At 29.0% G+C, this 19,226-nt stretch overlaps 1 protein-coding gene across 1 annotated transcript; it reads left to right on the top strand.

The window, feature by feature from the left end:
* The first annotated feature begins 587 nt into the window (after positions 1-587).
* Positions 588-3,247, top strand: LOC111381322 (ubiquitin-60S ribosomal protein L40). The gene is made up of 5 exons (XM_023005103.1): positions 588-875; positions 972-1,058; positions 1,169-1,271; positions 2,789-2,855; positions 2,930-3,247. Exons 1-5 carry the CDS (start codon positions 773-775, stop codon positions 2,954-2,956), a joined length of 387 nt encoding a protein of 128 aa, XP_022860871.1. The 5' UTR covers positions 588-772; the 3' UTR covers positions 2,957-3,247.
* Positions 3,248-19,226: the final 15,979 nt, after the last annotated feature.

Genomic DNA, 19,226 nt, shown 5'->3' with positions numbered 1-19,226 from the left:
GAGGGGGGGGGGGGGGGAGTGTCCAATAGGGTCAATTGATCCCCCAGTTTCTGCTTTTTTTTTTATTTTTTTTTAAAGAATGTCAAAGTTTAAAACTTACACTATAAATATATAATGCAATCGACTGCTCCAAACTTATCATAAATGTGTATAGTTTTACTTAATAGATATTGATTGTACAATTATAATAAAAGGTTGAGTATCAATTTTTGAACAACTTTTGTTAAATTTATAATAAAAATGTTACTAATGAAAAGACTAAAAAGTTGAAGATTATCAATTTTCAGTACCATTTGCCAGGGCGGAACCGGAGGAGGGGTGTGTGTCCAATAGGGTCAATTGAACCCCCCACCCCCGGTTTGCCTTTTTTTATTTGTAAAGAATGTCAAAATTTAAAACTTACACTATAAATATATAATGCAATCGACAGTTCTAAACTCAACTTTATGTCTTTGTTTCTCTCTTTCTCAATTTGTCGATTATGGACTGTCATTACCATTTACAATTTACCCACTATTTGAAAGTTCGATTTTGATCCCCTTATTCAAAGTGCCTGAGTCCGTCCCTGCCATTTGCCTCAATTTCCTAACCAAATACGTAGCTTCTCAAAACCTAGAAATTGGACCAGAAAAGATCCACTCTCCACAAAACAAGCCCATTAGCTCAATCTCACGCTAAAAACCCTAATTCTGAGCTCGATCACACAAGTACCTGGGACTCGCAGTTCTGCTATTTCCTATCAGAAAATAAGGACGGCAGCCGAGAGTGGAAAATGCAGATCTTCGTGAAAACTCTAACTGGGAAGACCATAACCCTTGAGGTCGAATCCAGTGACACCATAGACAATGTCAAAGCCAAAATTCAAGACAAGGAAGGTAATTATTTTTTTATTTTTTATTTTTTATCAAATTTGTACATCATGTTGGAATTTATATATGGGTTTAAAATTTGAATTATTTATGTTTTTTAAGGGATTCCACCGGACCAGCAGAGATTGATCTTTGCCGGAAAGCAACTGGAAGATGGCCGCACTCTCGCAGATTACAATATCCAGAAAGGTAGTAAGAACTTCTTGATATAATTTGTATTGTATCATGTGAGATTCACTCTGCCTATTTGTGGTTGATTTTTGTTACCTAATTGGATATTGCAATCTCCATGTCTGTAGAGTCGACATTACATTTGGTTCTGAGGTTGCGTGGTGGGATTATCGAGCCATCCTTGATGGCATTGGCTAGAAAGTACAACCAGGACAAGATGATTTGTCGAAAGTAAGCTCTTTCTTTGAAGTTCATTGGAATTGTTCTTTACAGAAAAGTTGTATAATTTGATGTTATCATAGTTCACTGTTGTCCATCTTTTCTGGATTATGCACCATTTTTATCCTTAATTCTTGATATGCATTAAATAGGATACTGTGTCAAATCCCAAAATTATAACCAACTCCCAGTCTCACAATTTTTTATGAGTATTTTTAGAATACATAATTTTTGGATTATTATCAGCCTTTTTTATTTTCTTGGTTTTATGCTTGCAGTGGAAAGTGATACTACTGAACTTTCCATCAATGGAAATTTAAGTTGATTCATTACTACGAAAATGTAATCATAAATTTGATACTCCTTTTTTGAATTTAATAGACTTAGGATGGTAGTCTGATGAGTTTTATGTTTTCACTGGTTGCTTCTGGTCCCCACGAGTGGGAATACCCTTGGTCATTTACGGAAAAAGTAGCAAAAGTTACCAGTCATTTTTGGTGATGCATCACGATGATGGTGTGTTGTTCTCTAATAGACATAGAATTCTTATAACTAACATCCACAAAGAAATTAGTATCATCTTGATGAATTAATATGCATATTCTTGAATGAAGCAGGTTATCTACTCAAGCAACGCTGCTCTAGCTAATTCCAGTTTAATTTTATCAATAATTGATCTTTGTTTAAAATTCCAGATCGACTCATTTCGATTTATTAGTTAAGCTTCATAAGAGCTCGAATATTATTAGATGAGTTCTCTTACAGTTCTTGGAACATGTACAAGCCTCATCTGAGATTTTTGATAGTTGATGTATCTTTTAAACTGTTTTTATTACGTATGGAATTTAAATTTGAAAAAGCAAATATGCATTGTGTGCATGCACCCTAACTGTCGAGGACTTTGATTATACTTTGATCAGGTGCTTTGATTTCCTTGTATACTTGTTAGTGTTGTGAAATGCATCTTTCAAAAGCGATATCGCTATAATGTGAGAGAACCAGTGTAATAGATGCCTAATGCATTTGAAAGAATCCATCATTGCGTTGATCTCTAACACTAATAAAACGTATTATTGTCATTGGTTGTTCAGTAACTTGAACTGTTTTCTTTATACTGACCATTTTGAATCACAATATATTTTCAAGATGGTAATGAGCATTTAATATCCAGCCACCTCCACATTTTTCCTCGAATCTATTCCACAGCAAGTTGAAGGTTGATATATCCAGTTTCTGTCATCGCTGCTTGTTTCAGATATCTAGTTTTATTTAGCCCCAATTTGGTTTATCTAAAAATCAGATTTTTAGTTGATTTTGATAGAAGTTGATGAAATGTGTGATTGAAAAGTTGATGAAAGTTGTAGGTAGCATGAAATGTGGGGGTTGAAAATGACTTTGAGAACAAAATGAGTTTTATAAAATGGGGGCCAAACAAGGGCTTATTCTGATATGTACTTTGAGATGTCTTATTTTTCACTAGCCTGAGAGATTCCATGGATCTTGGATTAACTTGTTAACTTGTGATTCAGGTGTTATGCACGTCTGCATCCTCGTGCTGTCAACTGCAGGAAGAAAAAGTGTGGACACAGCAACCAGGTATTGTCAACGTAATAATGCCCGTCAGATTGATAAAGATTTTGTACTAAGAACTTCTGTTTTTCATTTTACAGTTGAGGCCGAAGAAGAAGATCAAGTAGACGAGATATGGAATTGCTTTTAGAAAGTTACTGTCAAGAGGATATCTCATGCTGCAGCCTGTCTGCATATAAGGATTTTAACAGTTTTAAAAATTGCATCTTGGTCATTATGGATCATCTCGTCTTTTTTGTTTGTTTGGAGATATTCGAATTCTTAGTTATTTGGATATTTTCAGTTATAAATGCCATTTCTCTGTGGTTCTTTACAGAATATTGTGGTTTTATGATGTATTTTCATATACATATGACAATTTGGTATTTGATGTATGAAGCAATAAAAAAATTATCACATTAATGCATTAAGTAACAAGTTAATATATATGTTACATAAAACGATTAAAAGGTAATTTTTACTATGAATAACATTATTCATTTTTTATATGCACATGCCTTAAAATGCCATGGTCTTGGCGCTATTCTACTTGAACGGCCATAGTTGGAGTTGGTTCTATTATGACGTATACTGGAAATGACATGATTGGACTTGGTGCTGTCATGTTAAAATCTAGTGCTGAAAAGTGAATTTACTTTTGTAAAGTTGCTGCAAGGATTCGCTGAGGGATTATTTGGCAAATATGCCCCAAGTGTATCTGGCTGTTTTGAATCATGTTGGCATCTGGGTTTTGGAGCGATGGACTGTTATATTTAGAAATGGACAAAGTACTCGTTCATTGTCTAATTTGCACTAATTTTGCTATTGGTCGGATTCAAGGCACGGATCTGGACATGATAATTGGCTTTGGTTGATTGAGCTGTAAGTATCTTATCAAGCAGAAAGATATTTTGTCAGTAGGATTTGACAGAAACTTGAAATGTGACTTGAGCATTTTCAGTGGTGCTCTAAATTATATTTAAATTCTGATTTAGATCTCCTAAGTGGTCAAAAAATTATATATATATTCTGATTTAGATCTCTGAAGTGGTCGAAAAATTCTTCAATAGAGATGCAAAGGAAACGGAAAGTACATTTTTCGAGAAAATGTTTAAATATATATATATATATATATATATGATTGTAAATTTGAATTTTGGCAAATAAAAATGGCAAAAGAATCTATTCCTTGGACAGCTTTTGAAAGATGCATTTCACAACACTCTTTGTAGTAATTAAAGGTAGAAAGCCTAGAATATATAATTATTGGTCAGAAGTACTACAACAAGTAGAAAGATTTCCCCAACCTTTTTTTCAAAGGATTTTATACACTTGAAGAAACTTTAAATTTTTGTAGAGAAATAATAGGATTTAATTTTCATATATCCGAAATAATTAAACAGGCCATGCAAACCCCCCTCTCAACTTTATCATCATCTTCATCAATATGACTTTGTGATAATTGTGAAACTATGACCAAAGTTGTTAGAAATTTAAATTTTAGAAAGTATTCTTTAAAAGAAAGACTACAACTCCTCGAAGATCAAATTTCTTCATCCCAACAAACTATTAGTAAATATCAAAATGAGATTCTTAAATTGCATAATAGTTTAGATAGACTTAGTTCTTCTAAAAATACACTTGAAAAATCAATTTCTAAAGACATCGCCTCTACAAGTAGAAATTATTCTGATAAAATAAAAAGACTTATTGAACTAACAGATTCTACAACTGAAGGACAAGAAAAGACTTTATACGAAATTCTATAAAGAATTTCGTTTTACAGAAAAGTATAGATTTTGCTCAAATTTTAAGTTACTATCATAATGAAAATAGATATTTCCTTAGACATGGTCCCAAATACGATGCAGCCCAAAATTCAGCATTCCTTAAACACAATTATCCAACAATTTCTTTTGATTATACAATTTTTGAAGAAGAAGACCTCTTTTACCCAATTTTACAGTTTTGTATGATTGATACTTACATATTAAACAAATCTTTCCCATTTTTTCCACCAAAGCTTAAATAGATTTTTGATCAGTTAAAAGATCATTCCTTAATGATTCAATTCATTTCCATACCCCCTCGTGTAAATAATGATATTGTAATTTCAGCTTATCATCGTATTTTAATTTATGAAGGAGCCAAAAGATTTAGACACTCTTGAAGGATGAATATTAAAATAAAAATTAGACAGATTGATTATGAAAGAAGAATATCAGAAACCGCAGCCATGATGGAAGTTCAAAATAATGATTTCAGATTAGTAGCACAATGGAATAGCGGAATTATTTTCTGCCAATAGCACCTTGCCATGAGAACTAAAGAAAAAAAAATTCTAGTACCAAATATTGAATAAAAGAAATTATATCTAATGGCGTTTCAAGAGACTAATGGAAAATTTACAGAAACCCTATCAGAAACAGAAAATGAAGCATATATATCAAATGGCAACGATAATGAGATGGATCCAAAACTAGAAGAAGCCATATAAAAAATGATGGACAAATAAAGACGAAGATGAAGAAATAATTAGCAAGACAAGGAAGTCAAAAAGAAGAGGCGTAAAGATAAAGCTTTAAACATATTTCAAAGATTTTCTGCAAAGTTGATTATCATATTTCAAGAAAAGTCAGGCGTGGAGACAAAAGTTGTCAGAAGCATCATTTCAAATAAATCATTCTTTAATTACTCACATAGAGAATTGCACATTATTTATTTTTCTTTGATTTCTGATCGCACACTTGTAAAGTTTGCACAATATTCTTTAATTATTGATAGCACACTCACAGCACCAACAGAATAGACGTGATGTACCAGCGTCTATAAATACCTACACCTCTCACGGAAGAAAAGACACCGAAAAAAGCACACTATCACACGTGTACTCAAAAATCTCTCCACCACCTTTGTAAATTCAAAGACATCCTTATAAATTCAAAGACTTCGTAATTAAAGTAAGTTTTTTTCATATTTTCTCTTGTTTATAATTTTCATCTACTTTAGTTAATTTTTGGGGAAGGCCTAAAAGGGGAAACACCAAGTAAGCAATTAATTTATTCACAAATAGTATTTTATTTTTGTTTAAAAAATATAATTTTAACACTCTTACCCTCTTTATTCTGGATTTTATGGTCAAAAGATAAAGTAATCCTCTGAGTTAAGTTGGTTAATTTGTGTCCCAACAGTGGGAGTTTATTTAAGTCTTTTTAAACATGATGAAAATCTTTTTTATTACAGTTTTAAGCTTTCTTTAAAAGGTCAAGAAAAAAGTTAAAAGAGAGTTAAAAAAAAAAGCATGAATAAATTAATTTGTTGAACGGTAAAGTACTCAAAGGTCATTACAAACATATCGTTTTAAAATTTTAATATTTATGCCTTTAAATTACATTGCCTTACTTACTTGTTCATTGGAAAGTTTTAATGAATATATTAATACTTGTTTAGAAAATAGAGAGATAGGAAAATTAATCGTTGTAGGAAGTCATATTTTATTCGCTCTAGATAGAAATAAATGTGACTTCTCTTTACAAATTAAGAAGCAAATCACTGAGCTCTCTATCTCTCAGTGTCGGTGTTTCTTAATAAACGATCCTAAAGATTGTAAAGAAAGACAACAACGAGCAAAGATTATAAGAGAAAATAATAATAATAGAAATTTCAGTAGAACTGGTTAGACATTTTTTAGCAATAGACCTTTAGTAGCAAAGACAACAGAAATATACATATATACTCTTGATCATAGTAATTTAAAGTGCAGACTTTTTAAAACGAATTAATTAAGTATAGAAAATCTTACCAAATTAGTAGACTTTCTCTAGAAAATATTTATTGATAGGAAGAAATTTGTATTTCAAAACGTGTAAAAATTTTAAGAGAAAGACCTTATTAACAAGTCCTCTTTATATTTATTAGAAAGAAATTTTTTTGAAAAGCAAGTCATTTTCATATTAATTAAAGAAAATTTTTCAAACTTTTGGTAGGAAGATTTACATAAATTTTGTAGACTTTATCACTTTCATTAAAGACGTTTTCAATTTTGTTAAGACTTTTTTTTAGAGTTGGTAGTTTACGTAAATTTTGTAGACTTTATCACTTTCATTAAAGACGTTTTCAATTTTGTTAAGACTTTTTTTAGAGTTGGTATCAGAGCCTATGAAAAGAATTATATAGTTTATGAAAAGAATTGAGTATTTAAATCTAGAAATTTTAGGAAACTATAAAAGAAAAGATAACAAAATTGAAAACACTGATACCAACTCTAAAAAAAGTCATAATAAAATTGAAAACGTCTTTAATGAAAGTGATACCAACTCTAAAAAAAGCCTTAACAAAATTGAAAACGTCTTTAATGAAAGTGATAAAGTCTACAAAATGTACGTAAATCTACCACTCTAAAAAAAAGTCTTAATAAAATTGAAAAAGTCTTTAATGAAAGTGATAAAGTCTACAAAATTTACGTAAATTTTCCTACCAAAAGTTTGAAAAAATTTTCTTTAATTAATATGAAAATGACTTGCATTTCAAAAAAAATTCTTTCTAATAAATATGAAGAGGACTTGTTAATAAGGTTTTTCTCTTAAAATTTTTGCACGTTTTGAAATACAAATTTCTTCCTACCAATAAATATTTTCTAGAGAAAGTCTACTAATTTGATAAGATTTTCTACACTTAATTAATTCGTTTTAAAAAGTTTGCACTTTAAATTACTACGACCAAGAGTGTATAGGTATATTTCTATTGTTTTTGCTACTAAAGGTCTATTGCTAAAAAATGTCTAACTAGTTCTACTGAAATTTCTTTTATTATTTTCTTTTATAATCTTTGCTCATTGTTGTCTTTCTTTACAATCTTTAGGATAGTTTATTAAGAAACTCCGACACTGAAAGATAGAGAGCTCAGTTATTTGCTTTTTAATCTGTAAAGATGAGTTACCTATATTTCTATCTAGAGTGGATAAAATATGGCTTCCTATAACAATTAATCTTCATATCTTTCTATTTTCTAAACAATTATTAATACATTCATTAAAACTTTCCAATGAACAAGTAAGTAAGGCAGTGTAATTTAAAGGCATAAAATATTAAAATTTTGAAACGATATGTTTGTAATGGTCTTTGAGTGCTTTACCGTTCAGCAAATTAATTTCTTCATGCTTTTTTTTTAAAACTCTTTCTTAGCTTTTTTCTGGACCTTTTAAAGAATGTTTAAGACTGTAGCCAAAAAAGATTTTCATCATATTTAAAAAGGTTTAAACAAACTCCCACTATTGGGACTCAAATTAGCCAACTTAATTCAGAGGATTACTTTATCTTTTGACCATGGAATCCAGAATAAAGAGGCCAAGAGCGTTAAAATTATATTTTTGAAACAGAAATAAAATACTATTTGTGAATAAATTAATTGCTTACTTGGTGTTTCCCCTCTTAGGAGTTGCCCGAAAATTAACTAAAGTAAAAAAAATTATAAACAAGAGAAGATATGAAAAGAACTTACTTTAATTACGAAATCTTTGAATTTATAAGGATGTCTTTGAATTTACAAAGATAGTGGAGAGATTTTTGAGTACAAGTGTGATAGCGTGCTTTTTTCGGTGTCTTTTCTTTTGTGAGAGGTGTGGGTATTTATAGACGCTGGTACATCACATCTATTATGTTGGTGCTGTAAGTGTGCTATCAATAATTGAAGAATATTGTGCAAACTTTACAGGTGTGCGATAAAAAATCAAAGAAAAATATATAATGTGCAATTCTCCATGTGAGTAATTAAAGAATGAATTATTTGAAAGGATGTTTCTGACAACTTTTGTCTTCACACCTGACTTTTCTTGAAATATGAGAATCAACTTTGTAGAGAATCTTTGAAATATGTTTAAAGCTTTATCTTTACGCCTCTTGTTTTTTATTTTCTTGTCTTGCTAATTATTTCTTCATCTTCGTCTTTATTTGTCTATCATTTCTGTTATGGCTTCTTCTAGTTCTGGATCCAACTCATTATCGTTGCCATCTGATATATATGCTTCCTTTTCTGTTTCTGATAGGGTTTCTGTAAATTCTCCATTAATCTATTGAAACGCCATCAGATATAAATTCTTTTGTTCGATATTTGGTACTAGAATTTTTTCTGCTTTAGTTCTCATGACAAGGTGCTCTTGGAAGAAAATAATTCCGTTATCCCATTGTGCTACTAATCTGAAATCATTATTTTGAACTTCCATCGTGGCTGTGGTTTCTGATATTCTTCTTTCATAATCAATCAATCTAATTTTTATTTTAATATTCGTCCTTGAAGATGGTCTAAATCATTTGGCTTCTTCATAAATTAAAATACGATGATAAGTTGGAATTACAATGTCATTATTTACACGAGGGGGTATGGAAATGAATTGAATCATTAAGGAATGGTCTTTTAACTGATCAATAATCTATTTAAGTTTTGGTGAAAAAAATAGGAAAGATTCGTTTAATATGTATATAGTATCTATCATACAAAACTGTAAAGTTGGATAAAAGAGGTATTCTTCTTCAAAGATTGTATAATCAAAGGAAATTGTTAGATAATTGTGTTTAAGGAAGGCTAAATTTTGGGCTCATCGTATTTGGGACCATGTCTAAGGAAGTATCTACTTTCATTATGATAGTAACTTAAAATTTGGGCAAAATCTATAATTTCCTGTACAACGAATTTTTTTATAAAATTTTGAACAATACTGGCACAATCACCAATTTTCTGTTCTAATTCGTATAAAGTCTTTTTCTATCATGCAGCTGTAGAATCTGTTAGTTTAATAAGTTTTTCTATTTTATCAGAATAATTTCTACTTGTAGAGGCGATGTCTTTAGAAATGGGGTTTTCAAATGTATTTTTAGAAGAACTAAGTCTATCTAAGCTATTATGTAATTTAAGAATCTCATTTTGATATTTACTAATAGTTTGTTGGGATGAAGAAATTTGATATTCGAGGAGTTGTAGTCTTTCTTCTAAAAAATGCTTTCTAAAATTTAAATTTCTAACAACTTTGGTCATAGTTTCACAATTGTCACAAAGTTGTATAGATGAAGATGATGATGAAGCTTGAGAGGGAGTTTGCATGGTCTGTCTAATTCTTTCGGATATATGAAAAGTAAATCCTATTATTTCTCTACAAAAATTTAAAGTTTCTTCAAGCGTATAAAATCCTTTGAAAAGGGGGTCGGAAAATCATTCTACTTATTGTAGTACTTTTGGCCAATAATTATATATTCCAAACTTTCCACCTTTAATTACTGCAAAGAAACTAAAAAATTGAAAATGTCTTTAATGAAAGTGATAAAGTCTACAAAATTTACGTAAATCTTCCTAACCAAAGTTTGAAAAAAATTTCTTTAATTAATATGAAAATGACTTGCTTTTCAAAAAATTTTCTTTCTAATAAATATGAAGAGGACTTGTTAATAAGGTCTTTCTCTTAAATTTTTTACACGTTTTGAAATACAAATTTCTTCCTACCAATAAATATTTTCTAGAGAAAGTCTACTAATTTGGCAAGATTTTCTACACTTAATTAATTCGTTTTAAAAAGCCCGTACTTTAAATTACTACGATCAAAAGTATATAGATATATTTCTATTGTCTTTGTTACTAAAGATCTATTGCTAAAAAATGTCTAACCAATTCTACTAGAATTTCTTTTATTATTTTCTTTTATAATCTTTGCTCGTTGTTATCTTTTTTTACAATCTTTAGGATCGTTTATTAAGAAACTCTGACATTGAGAGATAGAGAGCTCGGTGATTTGCTTCTTAATCTCTAAAGATGAGTCACCTTTATTTCTATCTAGAGCGGATAAAATATGACTTCCTACAACGACTAGTCTTCCTATCTCTCTATTTTCTAAACAAGTATTAATATATTCGTTAAAACTTTCCAATGAACAAGTTAGTAAGACAGTAAGGCATAAAATTTTAAAACCATATGTTTGTAATGGCCTTTGAGTACTTTACTATTCAGCAAATTAATTTCTTCATGCTTTTTTTTTTTTAACTTCCTCTTAGTTATTTTTATTTTTTATTTTCTTTTACCTTTTAAAGAAGGCTTAAGGCTGTAGCCAAAAAGATTTTCATCATATTTAAAAAGGTTTAAACAAACTCCCACTATTGGGACACAAATTACCAACTTAACTTAGATGATTACTTTATCTTTTGACCATGAAATTCAGAATAAAGAGGTTAAGAGCGTTAAAATTATATTTTTGAAACAGAAATAAAATACTATTTGTGAATAAATTAATTGCTTACTTAGTATTTTCTCTTTTAGGCCTTGCCCGAAAATTAACTAAAGTAAACGAAAATTATAAATAGGAGAAGATATGAAAATAAGTTACTTTAATTATAAAATCTTTGAATTTATAAGGATTTCTTTGAATTTACAAAGATGGTGGAGAGATTTTTGAGTACAAGTGTGATAGTGTACTTTTGTCGGTGTCTTTACTCTAGATATTTGACAAATTATTTCTTCCTGATTTTCTAGTTTCCAAGTAATTATTTTCTATGTAATTATCTATAAGCTATTTTCCTTTCCTTTTGTTTCTAGATTTCTGATCCTGTATTGTATTTCTCCTAATGTTTTGTGTATTTTATCTATTCCATTATTTTATTTTTTATTCTTTCTATACTTTCACTATGGTCTTTATTTTTATTATTAGTTATTTCTTCCTTAATACCTAAACAATTATTGCGTTGAATTTCTAGACAATTCTTACACTGATTTCTATTTTCGTGTCTTGGGTATATTCTGCATATTTTACATTTATCCATCATTGATTCTTGTCCTCTAATCCATTCATAGATACATTCTTGTTCTACATTCATCATCTTTATATCTGAAACTGAAAAATCTAGTTTTTCTAAACTATCATAATTGTTTTCATAATTACTTGTTATTTCTAAATTATCTAACTCTTCATCCGTGTAAATACTATATACTGAGTTACAAGATTCATTATCAGATAATTCTATTATGTTACATTGTATTTCTTCAATTATCATAAATTTAGCTGTATTTTATTTATTTTTATATTTATTTGGGCATTTGTTATCAAAATGTCAAGGGTCTCCACAAATATATCATTTACAGTCTTTTTTAGTTTTTGGTTTTCTAACATATCTATTATAATTGGGTCTTTTATTTTTATAGTACGTCCTACGTGGTCTAATATTATATTTCTTTTTATTTCGATATTGCTTTTTATATTTTTGTTTTTTTATCTTTTTATACAAATTTTTCTTTCTTCTTCTATAATCATATGTCTGTGGTGTACATACGTTTGAGTAAAAAGAATAATTTAATTTCTTTATTTGCTTTCTAGCTACTTCTTCTACACAATATTCATTTAATTTATAAGTTATAAATTTTATAGTGGAACTTATAGTTATTTCCCTTGTTGGGTTTGACTTTACATCTTTTCTAATTTTATCATTCCATGGTGGTTGTATCTTTCTATATAATCTTTCAAGTATAGAGTAATCTAATACTAATCGTGCTGCGCTTGCTAATCTTTCAAAATCTAACAAAAATGGTTGTATGTATTTCATACTACTAATACTTAGGGTGCGTTCTCTTTCCCATTTTCATGTCGTTTTTTGTTTTCGATTTTTCAAAACAGTGAAAACGCGTTCTCTTTTTCATTTTCGAAAACGCATTTCGAAAACACAAAAAAAAATTGTGAAGAAAACACAAAACGACCAAAATGTCGTTTTGGCTGTTTTCTGTACAAAACTCGAGAAAAATACAAAACACGAAAAATGCATTTTGAAACAAAAAATCAAATCTCGTCACTTTCTTCCAACCATTCTCTACCTTCTCTCTCTCCTGGACGCCGGCTGTGGATGATCAACGCCGGCTATAGATGGTCGCACACTTCAACCGGCGACGAAGGAGATGCGCTGGTGTCGGCTCTAGCTTGGGGGCGCGACGCTGCTGTGAAAGCAGTGTGTCGACCCAGGGGAGGCGACGTTGCTGTGGTTTGGGCTCGTCTCTGCCGACGGTCGAATAGAGAGAGGCTGCATTTCATCGCGATAGAGATCTGACGGCGATGGGCCACCTACAAATTTGTCCAGAATTTGCCTTCTTTCTCTTTTGGGGGGGTTTTTTGTTTTTTGGATCTAAGAGGCGATGGGTGTTGATGGTGGCGATGGCGGTGTGAATGTAATAATCTGTTTGTGGTGGTAGTGGTGGTGGGTGGTGTTAAATTTGGCAGTGGTGAGTGGTTTAGGGTGGTGGCAGTGGTGTTGATGGTTGATAGTGGCGGCATTGGTGTTCATTTTGGTCGATGGTAATGGCGGTGGTTGTCTTTGCCGTGGGTGGTTGACGGTGGTGGTGGGTGTTGTTGATTTTGATTGATTTTGGCAGTGGTGAGTGGTTCAGGGTGGCGGCAGTGGTTGATGGTTGGTGGCGGCAGTGGGTTGATGGTTGATGGTGGCGGCAATGATGTTGATTTTGGTCGATGGTAATGACGGTGGTTGTCTCTGTCGACGGTGGTTGACAGTGGTGGACTTGGTGATTTTCCAAAATTTCAAAGAATTTCACAGTGAACATGTTTTCCATTTTTCTATTTTCAGAAACGTTTCTCAAAATGTGAAAAAGAACGTATTTTCAACAATTTCAAAATACACACTTAAAACACAAAACTCAAAATGAATTCAAAACTCAAAATTAAGAAACTAAAATACGAAGAGAACACACCCTTAATTTTTCTAAATCTTCTAAAGCTTTATTTTGTTCATAAGTGTTATCTCTATTGAGATCAGAACCTATAATTAATTTTGTAATAAAGCTTGTAAAATCTCTAGGATTATCTCTTCCATCAATTCTTAATCTAATTTCATCTTATTTTAGTCTTTTTGTTGTAACGTATACATCTAAAGCAGTCTTTCCTAAATAAGTTTCTAAATAAGCCCACATTTCTTCTACAGTCATTTGTATAGGTACACTGTTATACGCTCTAATTACAGAATTTTCCCATTTAGTTATAGTACTAGGTCTGTCTTGTGGTTTACAATTATTTAACTCTAAGATTAATCTTCTATCGCTTGCTAACGGTAAATTACATCCTTCTTCCGTTTGTCTTTTTCCTAAACTTTTATATATTTTATTAGTCCATTCAAAGTCTCTTGTAGGGGAAAAATGATATTTACCTCCTATATCGTATTTCGTATTCATGGATTCTTTTCTTTTTCCAAATTCTTGATTTGTCTCCCCTTTAGCTCTATTACTATTTCTTCTATCTTGGTTTCTATATCTACTTGATCTTTTTCTATCAACATTCTAGTTTATATTTCTCTAGTTTTTCTAAGATTCCTATAATATTCCATATATATATATATATATATATATATATATATACAAATTCATTTTCATCATCTTCACTTTCTTCATCTAAAGCATTAATTTCATCTTCACTTTCGTAGTCTTCTATTTCAAAATATCCACATTCTCTTTTTCATTATGTTGTGTCTGTTCTGCTTGATAATTATAATTTTCAAATCTAATACTTAAAGTTTCATTACTATTTTTGTACATAATATTATTTTCTGGTACTAATATTGGTTTTTGTAAAAAATTTCCTAAGTTCCCGTCTAATCTTGCATATATTTCTGAAGAGAATTTCTTTGCTGGGATAGCATTTATACCTTTTTGTCCTACTAGTGTAATTATTTGATTATTTTTAAATTTATAATTAGTAGTACTATTTTCACTAAGTCTTCCCATGAATTCTGTGCAAATTAATAAATTATCCTCATCTCTTTTCATTTAATATCCTTTTTTTTTTATTCCTATTTTAATATATTTATTGAAATTCTTTGTTCTAACTAAATAATCTGGTGTAAAATATACTATTCCACATTTATTATTCATATCCAATTCTATGCTTCCTAATAATCCTTATTCTATATCTGTGAATCTGCTATCATATAAACATACTAATACTTTAGCTCATAGATTTTCTCTATGAAGTCATTTTACTCCTATTATTATTAATCCTAAATGAGTCTGTTGAAGAGTTTTCTTAACGATTTCTTTATAAGATTCTTTTTCTATTAAATCTAGAGATATAAATTGATCTTCATGTGTACATGAAACATATCTTTCTCCATAATGTTGATATATTAAAGATTTGCTAAATAAATTTTCTTTTTTATATATGTCTAAAACTTTTACTAATTTCAGTTTATTTTGTCTAAACATTTCTATTTGTTCTTCTATATCTATTAAAGTTTCTAGTCTTGTTTCGGATTCTATTTTTCTACCTAATGTTCTTAATAAATGATTACTTACTAATTTATTACTACTGGCTACGATTTGTTTTCCTTTATTCATTATGTATAGATCCACTTAGTTTTCTTCAATCTACTAGGTTATTTACTTTTACCTAAATCTAGTTTTTCTAGTTTATTTATTATATTATCTAAATCTTGTCTATTATCTGTCGACTTTTCTTTTTCTAATACTTTAACTATGCTTTCCAATTTTTCTAAGTTAGGACTAGATTCTGTTTCTTCTGTATTATTAAATTTTCTTTTTAATATTTCGGTATTTTCATTTTTAATATATTCTATATTAGTTTCTAAAATCTTTATATTTTCTAATAAAATTTCTGCTCTTTTATTTGAATTGTTCATTTCTAAATTTTCTCCTAAATTTACAAGTAAGTCTATATTACTATTTAACTGCTTATATTCACTATGTAAAGCATGTCTAAACTTAATATCAAAATTACATATTAGAGAAGTTGCTTCTAAGTTACCTTTTCTTTTATAGTTTCCTAAAATTTCTAGATTTAAATACTCGTCTCTTTTCATAAACTATATAATTTTTTACTGTTATAGGCTCTGATACCAACTCTAAAAAAAGTCTATCTTCAAATCCCATTTTACTCTTATTTCATATTCTAATTTCTGCCTACAACTTCTGACACTCAATCTTGTCTGATTATATTAAATGTACAACCTGTGTCTATTAATGCTATCAAATTTAATTTTATTATTTTGTTTATCTTTACTTCTATAGGTATTCTGATACTTTTTGTTGTCTTTCTTCTAAAGAATGCTTTCTAATATTTAAATTTCTAACAACTTTGGTGATAGTTTCATAACTATCACAAAGTTGTATTGATGAAGATGATGATGAAGTTTGAGAAGGGGTTTGCACGGTCTGTCTAATTCTTTCGGATATATGAAAATTAAATCATATCATTTCTCTACAAAAATTTAAAACTTCTTCAAGCGTATAAAATCCTTTAAAAAGGGGGTCGAGAAATATTTCTACTTGTTGTAGTACTTTCGGCCAATAATTATATATTTCAGGCTTTCTACCTTTAATTACTGCAAAGAAACTAAAATTTTTGCTTTCTACTTGATTATGAATTTGTCTAAAATGGTTAGCTAGAGCATTAATGCTGTTTAATTTTTGTCTCACGTGTCATCCAGAGATTATCCAGTAGACAACGCTCCCTTTCTGATAGTCTTTCTAAATTATTTCCTCTGAATCGAAGATTAGATCCTTAAGGGGCCACTCTCAGAATGACATTCCCAAAGTTCATCATCCTTTAATCCATCTGCACCATGAAGATAATGAGTTAGAAAATTAATAACTTGCATACTTAAATTATCTGCTAAAATATTATTTTTTTCGTCAATATGTTCTATATTAATTTTATAACTGCTTAATATCTCATATAATTTTAACCATCTTTTATGTCCTATCTTATCAAAATTTGTCTTTTTAATAAATTTTACTATAACTTCACAATCTGTCCTAATTGTAAATCCAGTGTTTAAAAATAATTTAAAGATTTCTATATTATGTATGATGGTCATTATTTCATAATCTAAACTAGTTAAATATTTTCCTTTTATCTTGTATTTTCCGCTAGCATAACTACAATTTTTTTCTTTTTTTTATTAATATATTTATTTGGTTTGGAATATAAAATTCCTCCCCCATCCTAATTCACATCCATCTGTTTCTATTATTTTATATTCACTTTCTAATGGTGGTAAATTTTTAACTTCTACTTTTATCTTTTTAACTAATTCTATATCTGATTGATTAAAATATTTTTGTCCTTTACTAGATAATTTACTATACAATGGTCCTACTTTCCTTTCTAAATCTTTAATAAAATGTCTAGCATAATTTAATATTCCTAAAAAGGCTTGAAATTTCTTGGTTTCTTCAATTTTGTCTTGAAATTGTAAAATTATCTGTACTATATGTGGCTGTAACTGAATCTTTCACTCTCTTAAAATTATTCCTAAAAATTCAATTTTTTGTTTATTTATTTTCATCTTCTTTTTATTTATAATTAAACAATTTTCTATAAATTTATTCAAGGTTATCTCTAAATGTTTCATATGTTCTTTATAATTTTTACTATGTACTAAAATATCATCTATATATACACAAACAAATGGAAGAGAATTAAATATACTATCCATCTTTCTTTGAAAAATAGAGGGTGCATTTTTTAATCCAAAAGGCACAACTAACCATTCAAAGTGTTCTAATGGGTAGTAAAAGTTGTCCAAGGAATAGATTCTTTTACCATTTTTATTTGCCAAAATTCAGATTTACAATCAAATTTAGAAAATATCTTGTTATTTTGTATTTTATTTATTAACATATCCTTATCTGGTATCTTATATCCATCTTCTATAATATTGTCGTTTAATCTTTTATAATGTATAACCATTCTTGCTATTCCTCTTTTTATTTCACTATAATTTCTAACCATAAAGGCTGCTGATTTGTGTTGACTGCTAGACGGTCTTATTACTTTTAAATCTAATAATTCTTTAATCTGTATGTTAAAATCTTCTATATCTTGATTCGTATGTTTTATTTCTGCTGTTCTAATTTTTATGTTTTCATTTATTATTTCTAATTCAGCTACTATTTTATTTTTATCCCAATGTTTTATAGGGTCTTCTCCTATTATTTGAATCTTTTCAGTTAATTCTAAAATTTTGTCTATACTATCTATCTTAGAAGATGTTTTGTTAAAAAATATTAATTCTTTATTTCTTGGTATAAAATCTGTTTTTAAAGTTTGTAAAGATAAATTATCTAAAAATTCTAAGTTTTCTAGATTTTCTTCAATTTCTTGGTCTGGTTCTGGTTGTAAGGGTTCACCACGCTTATCTCGCAGCTCTAATGATTCTATAGTATTAATAATAGAAGTGTCTTTTCCAAAAATTATAAAATCAGGATTAATTGTTAAACTTCCATTTCTAGTAAGCAAGAATTTTATTCCTATAACAAATTCATCTTTTATCAATGCGCTAACTAATGTAGTCGTTAAATTATATTGTCTTTCTTGGAATTTAATCTTATAATCATCAAATAGTCTCTCTTCGAATCCCATTTTACTACAGTCCATTTGACTTTCTCTTATTTTATATTCTAATTTCTGTCTACAATCTTCTGACACTAAATCTTTTCTGATTATATTAAATGTACAACTTGTGTCTATTAATGCTATCAAAATTAATTTTATTATTTTGTTTATCTGTACTTCATAGGTATTCTGATACTTTTTGTTATCTTTACTCTAGATATTTGACAAATTATTTCTTCCTGATTTTCTGTTTCCGAATAATTATTTTCTGTGTAATTATCTATAAGCTGTTTTCCTTTTGTTTTTAGATTTCTGATCTTGTATTGTATTTCTCCTAATGTTTCGTGTATTTTATCTATTCTATTATTTGTATTTATTATTTTATTTTTTATTCTTTCTATACTTTCACTATAGTCTTTATTTTTATTATTATTTATTTCTTCCTTAATACCTAAACAATTATTGCATTGAATTTCTAGACAATTCTTACACGATTTCTATTTTTGTGTCCTGGGTATATTCTGCATATTTTACATTTATCTATCATTGATCATTGTCATCTAATCCATTCATGGATACATTCTTATTTTACATTCATCATCTTTATATCTAAAACTGAAAAATTTAGTTCTTTTAAACTATCATAACTGTTTTCAGAATTACTTGTTATTTCTAAATTATATAACTCTTCATCTGTGTAACTACTATATATTGAATTACAAGATTCATTATCAGATAATTCTATTATGTTACATTTTATTTCTTCAATCATTATAGATTTAGCTACATTTTCTTTATTTTTATATTTATTTGGGCATTTGTTAGCAAAATGTCTAGGGTCTCCACATTTTCAATTTTTTTCACCAAATATACTGCAATAGTTGTAGTATAAACGAAAATTGTAGAATATATTCATTTCCATATCTAATATAAAAAAAAGCATAAATGATTCCAACAAATATGTCCCCATTAATTACCCTCAATTCATGCCCCAAATTCCACGGACCTTCCATTTTTAC

This window comes from Olea europaea, unplaced genomic scaffold (genome assembly GCF_002742605.1).
Source record: "Olea europaea var. sylvestris unplaced genomic scaffold, O_europaea_v1 scaffold2286, whole genome shotgun sequence".
NCBI classification, from domain to species: Eukaryota; Viridiplantae; Streptophyta; class Magnoliopsida; order Lamiales; family Oleaceae; genus Olea; species Olea europaea.
Note: the sequence above shows the minus strand (reverse complement) of the source record. Positions and strands in the feature narration are given on the sequence as shown.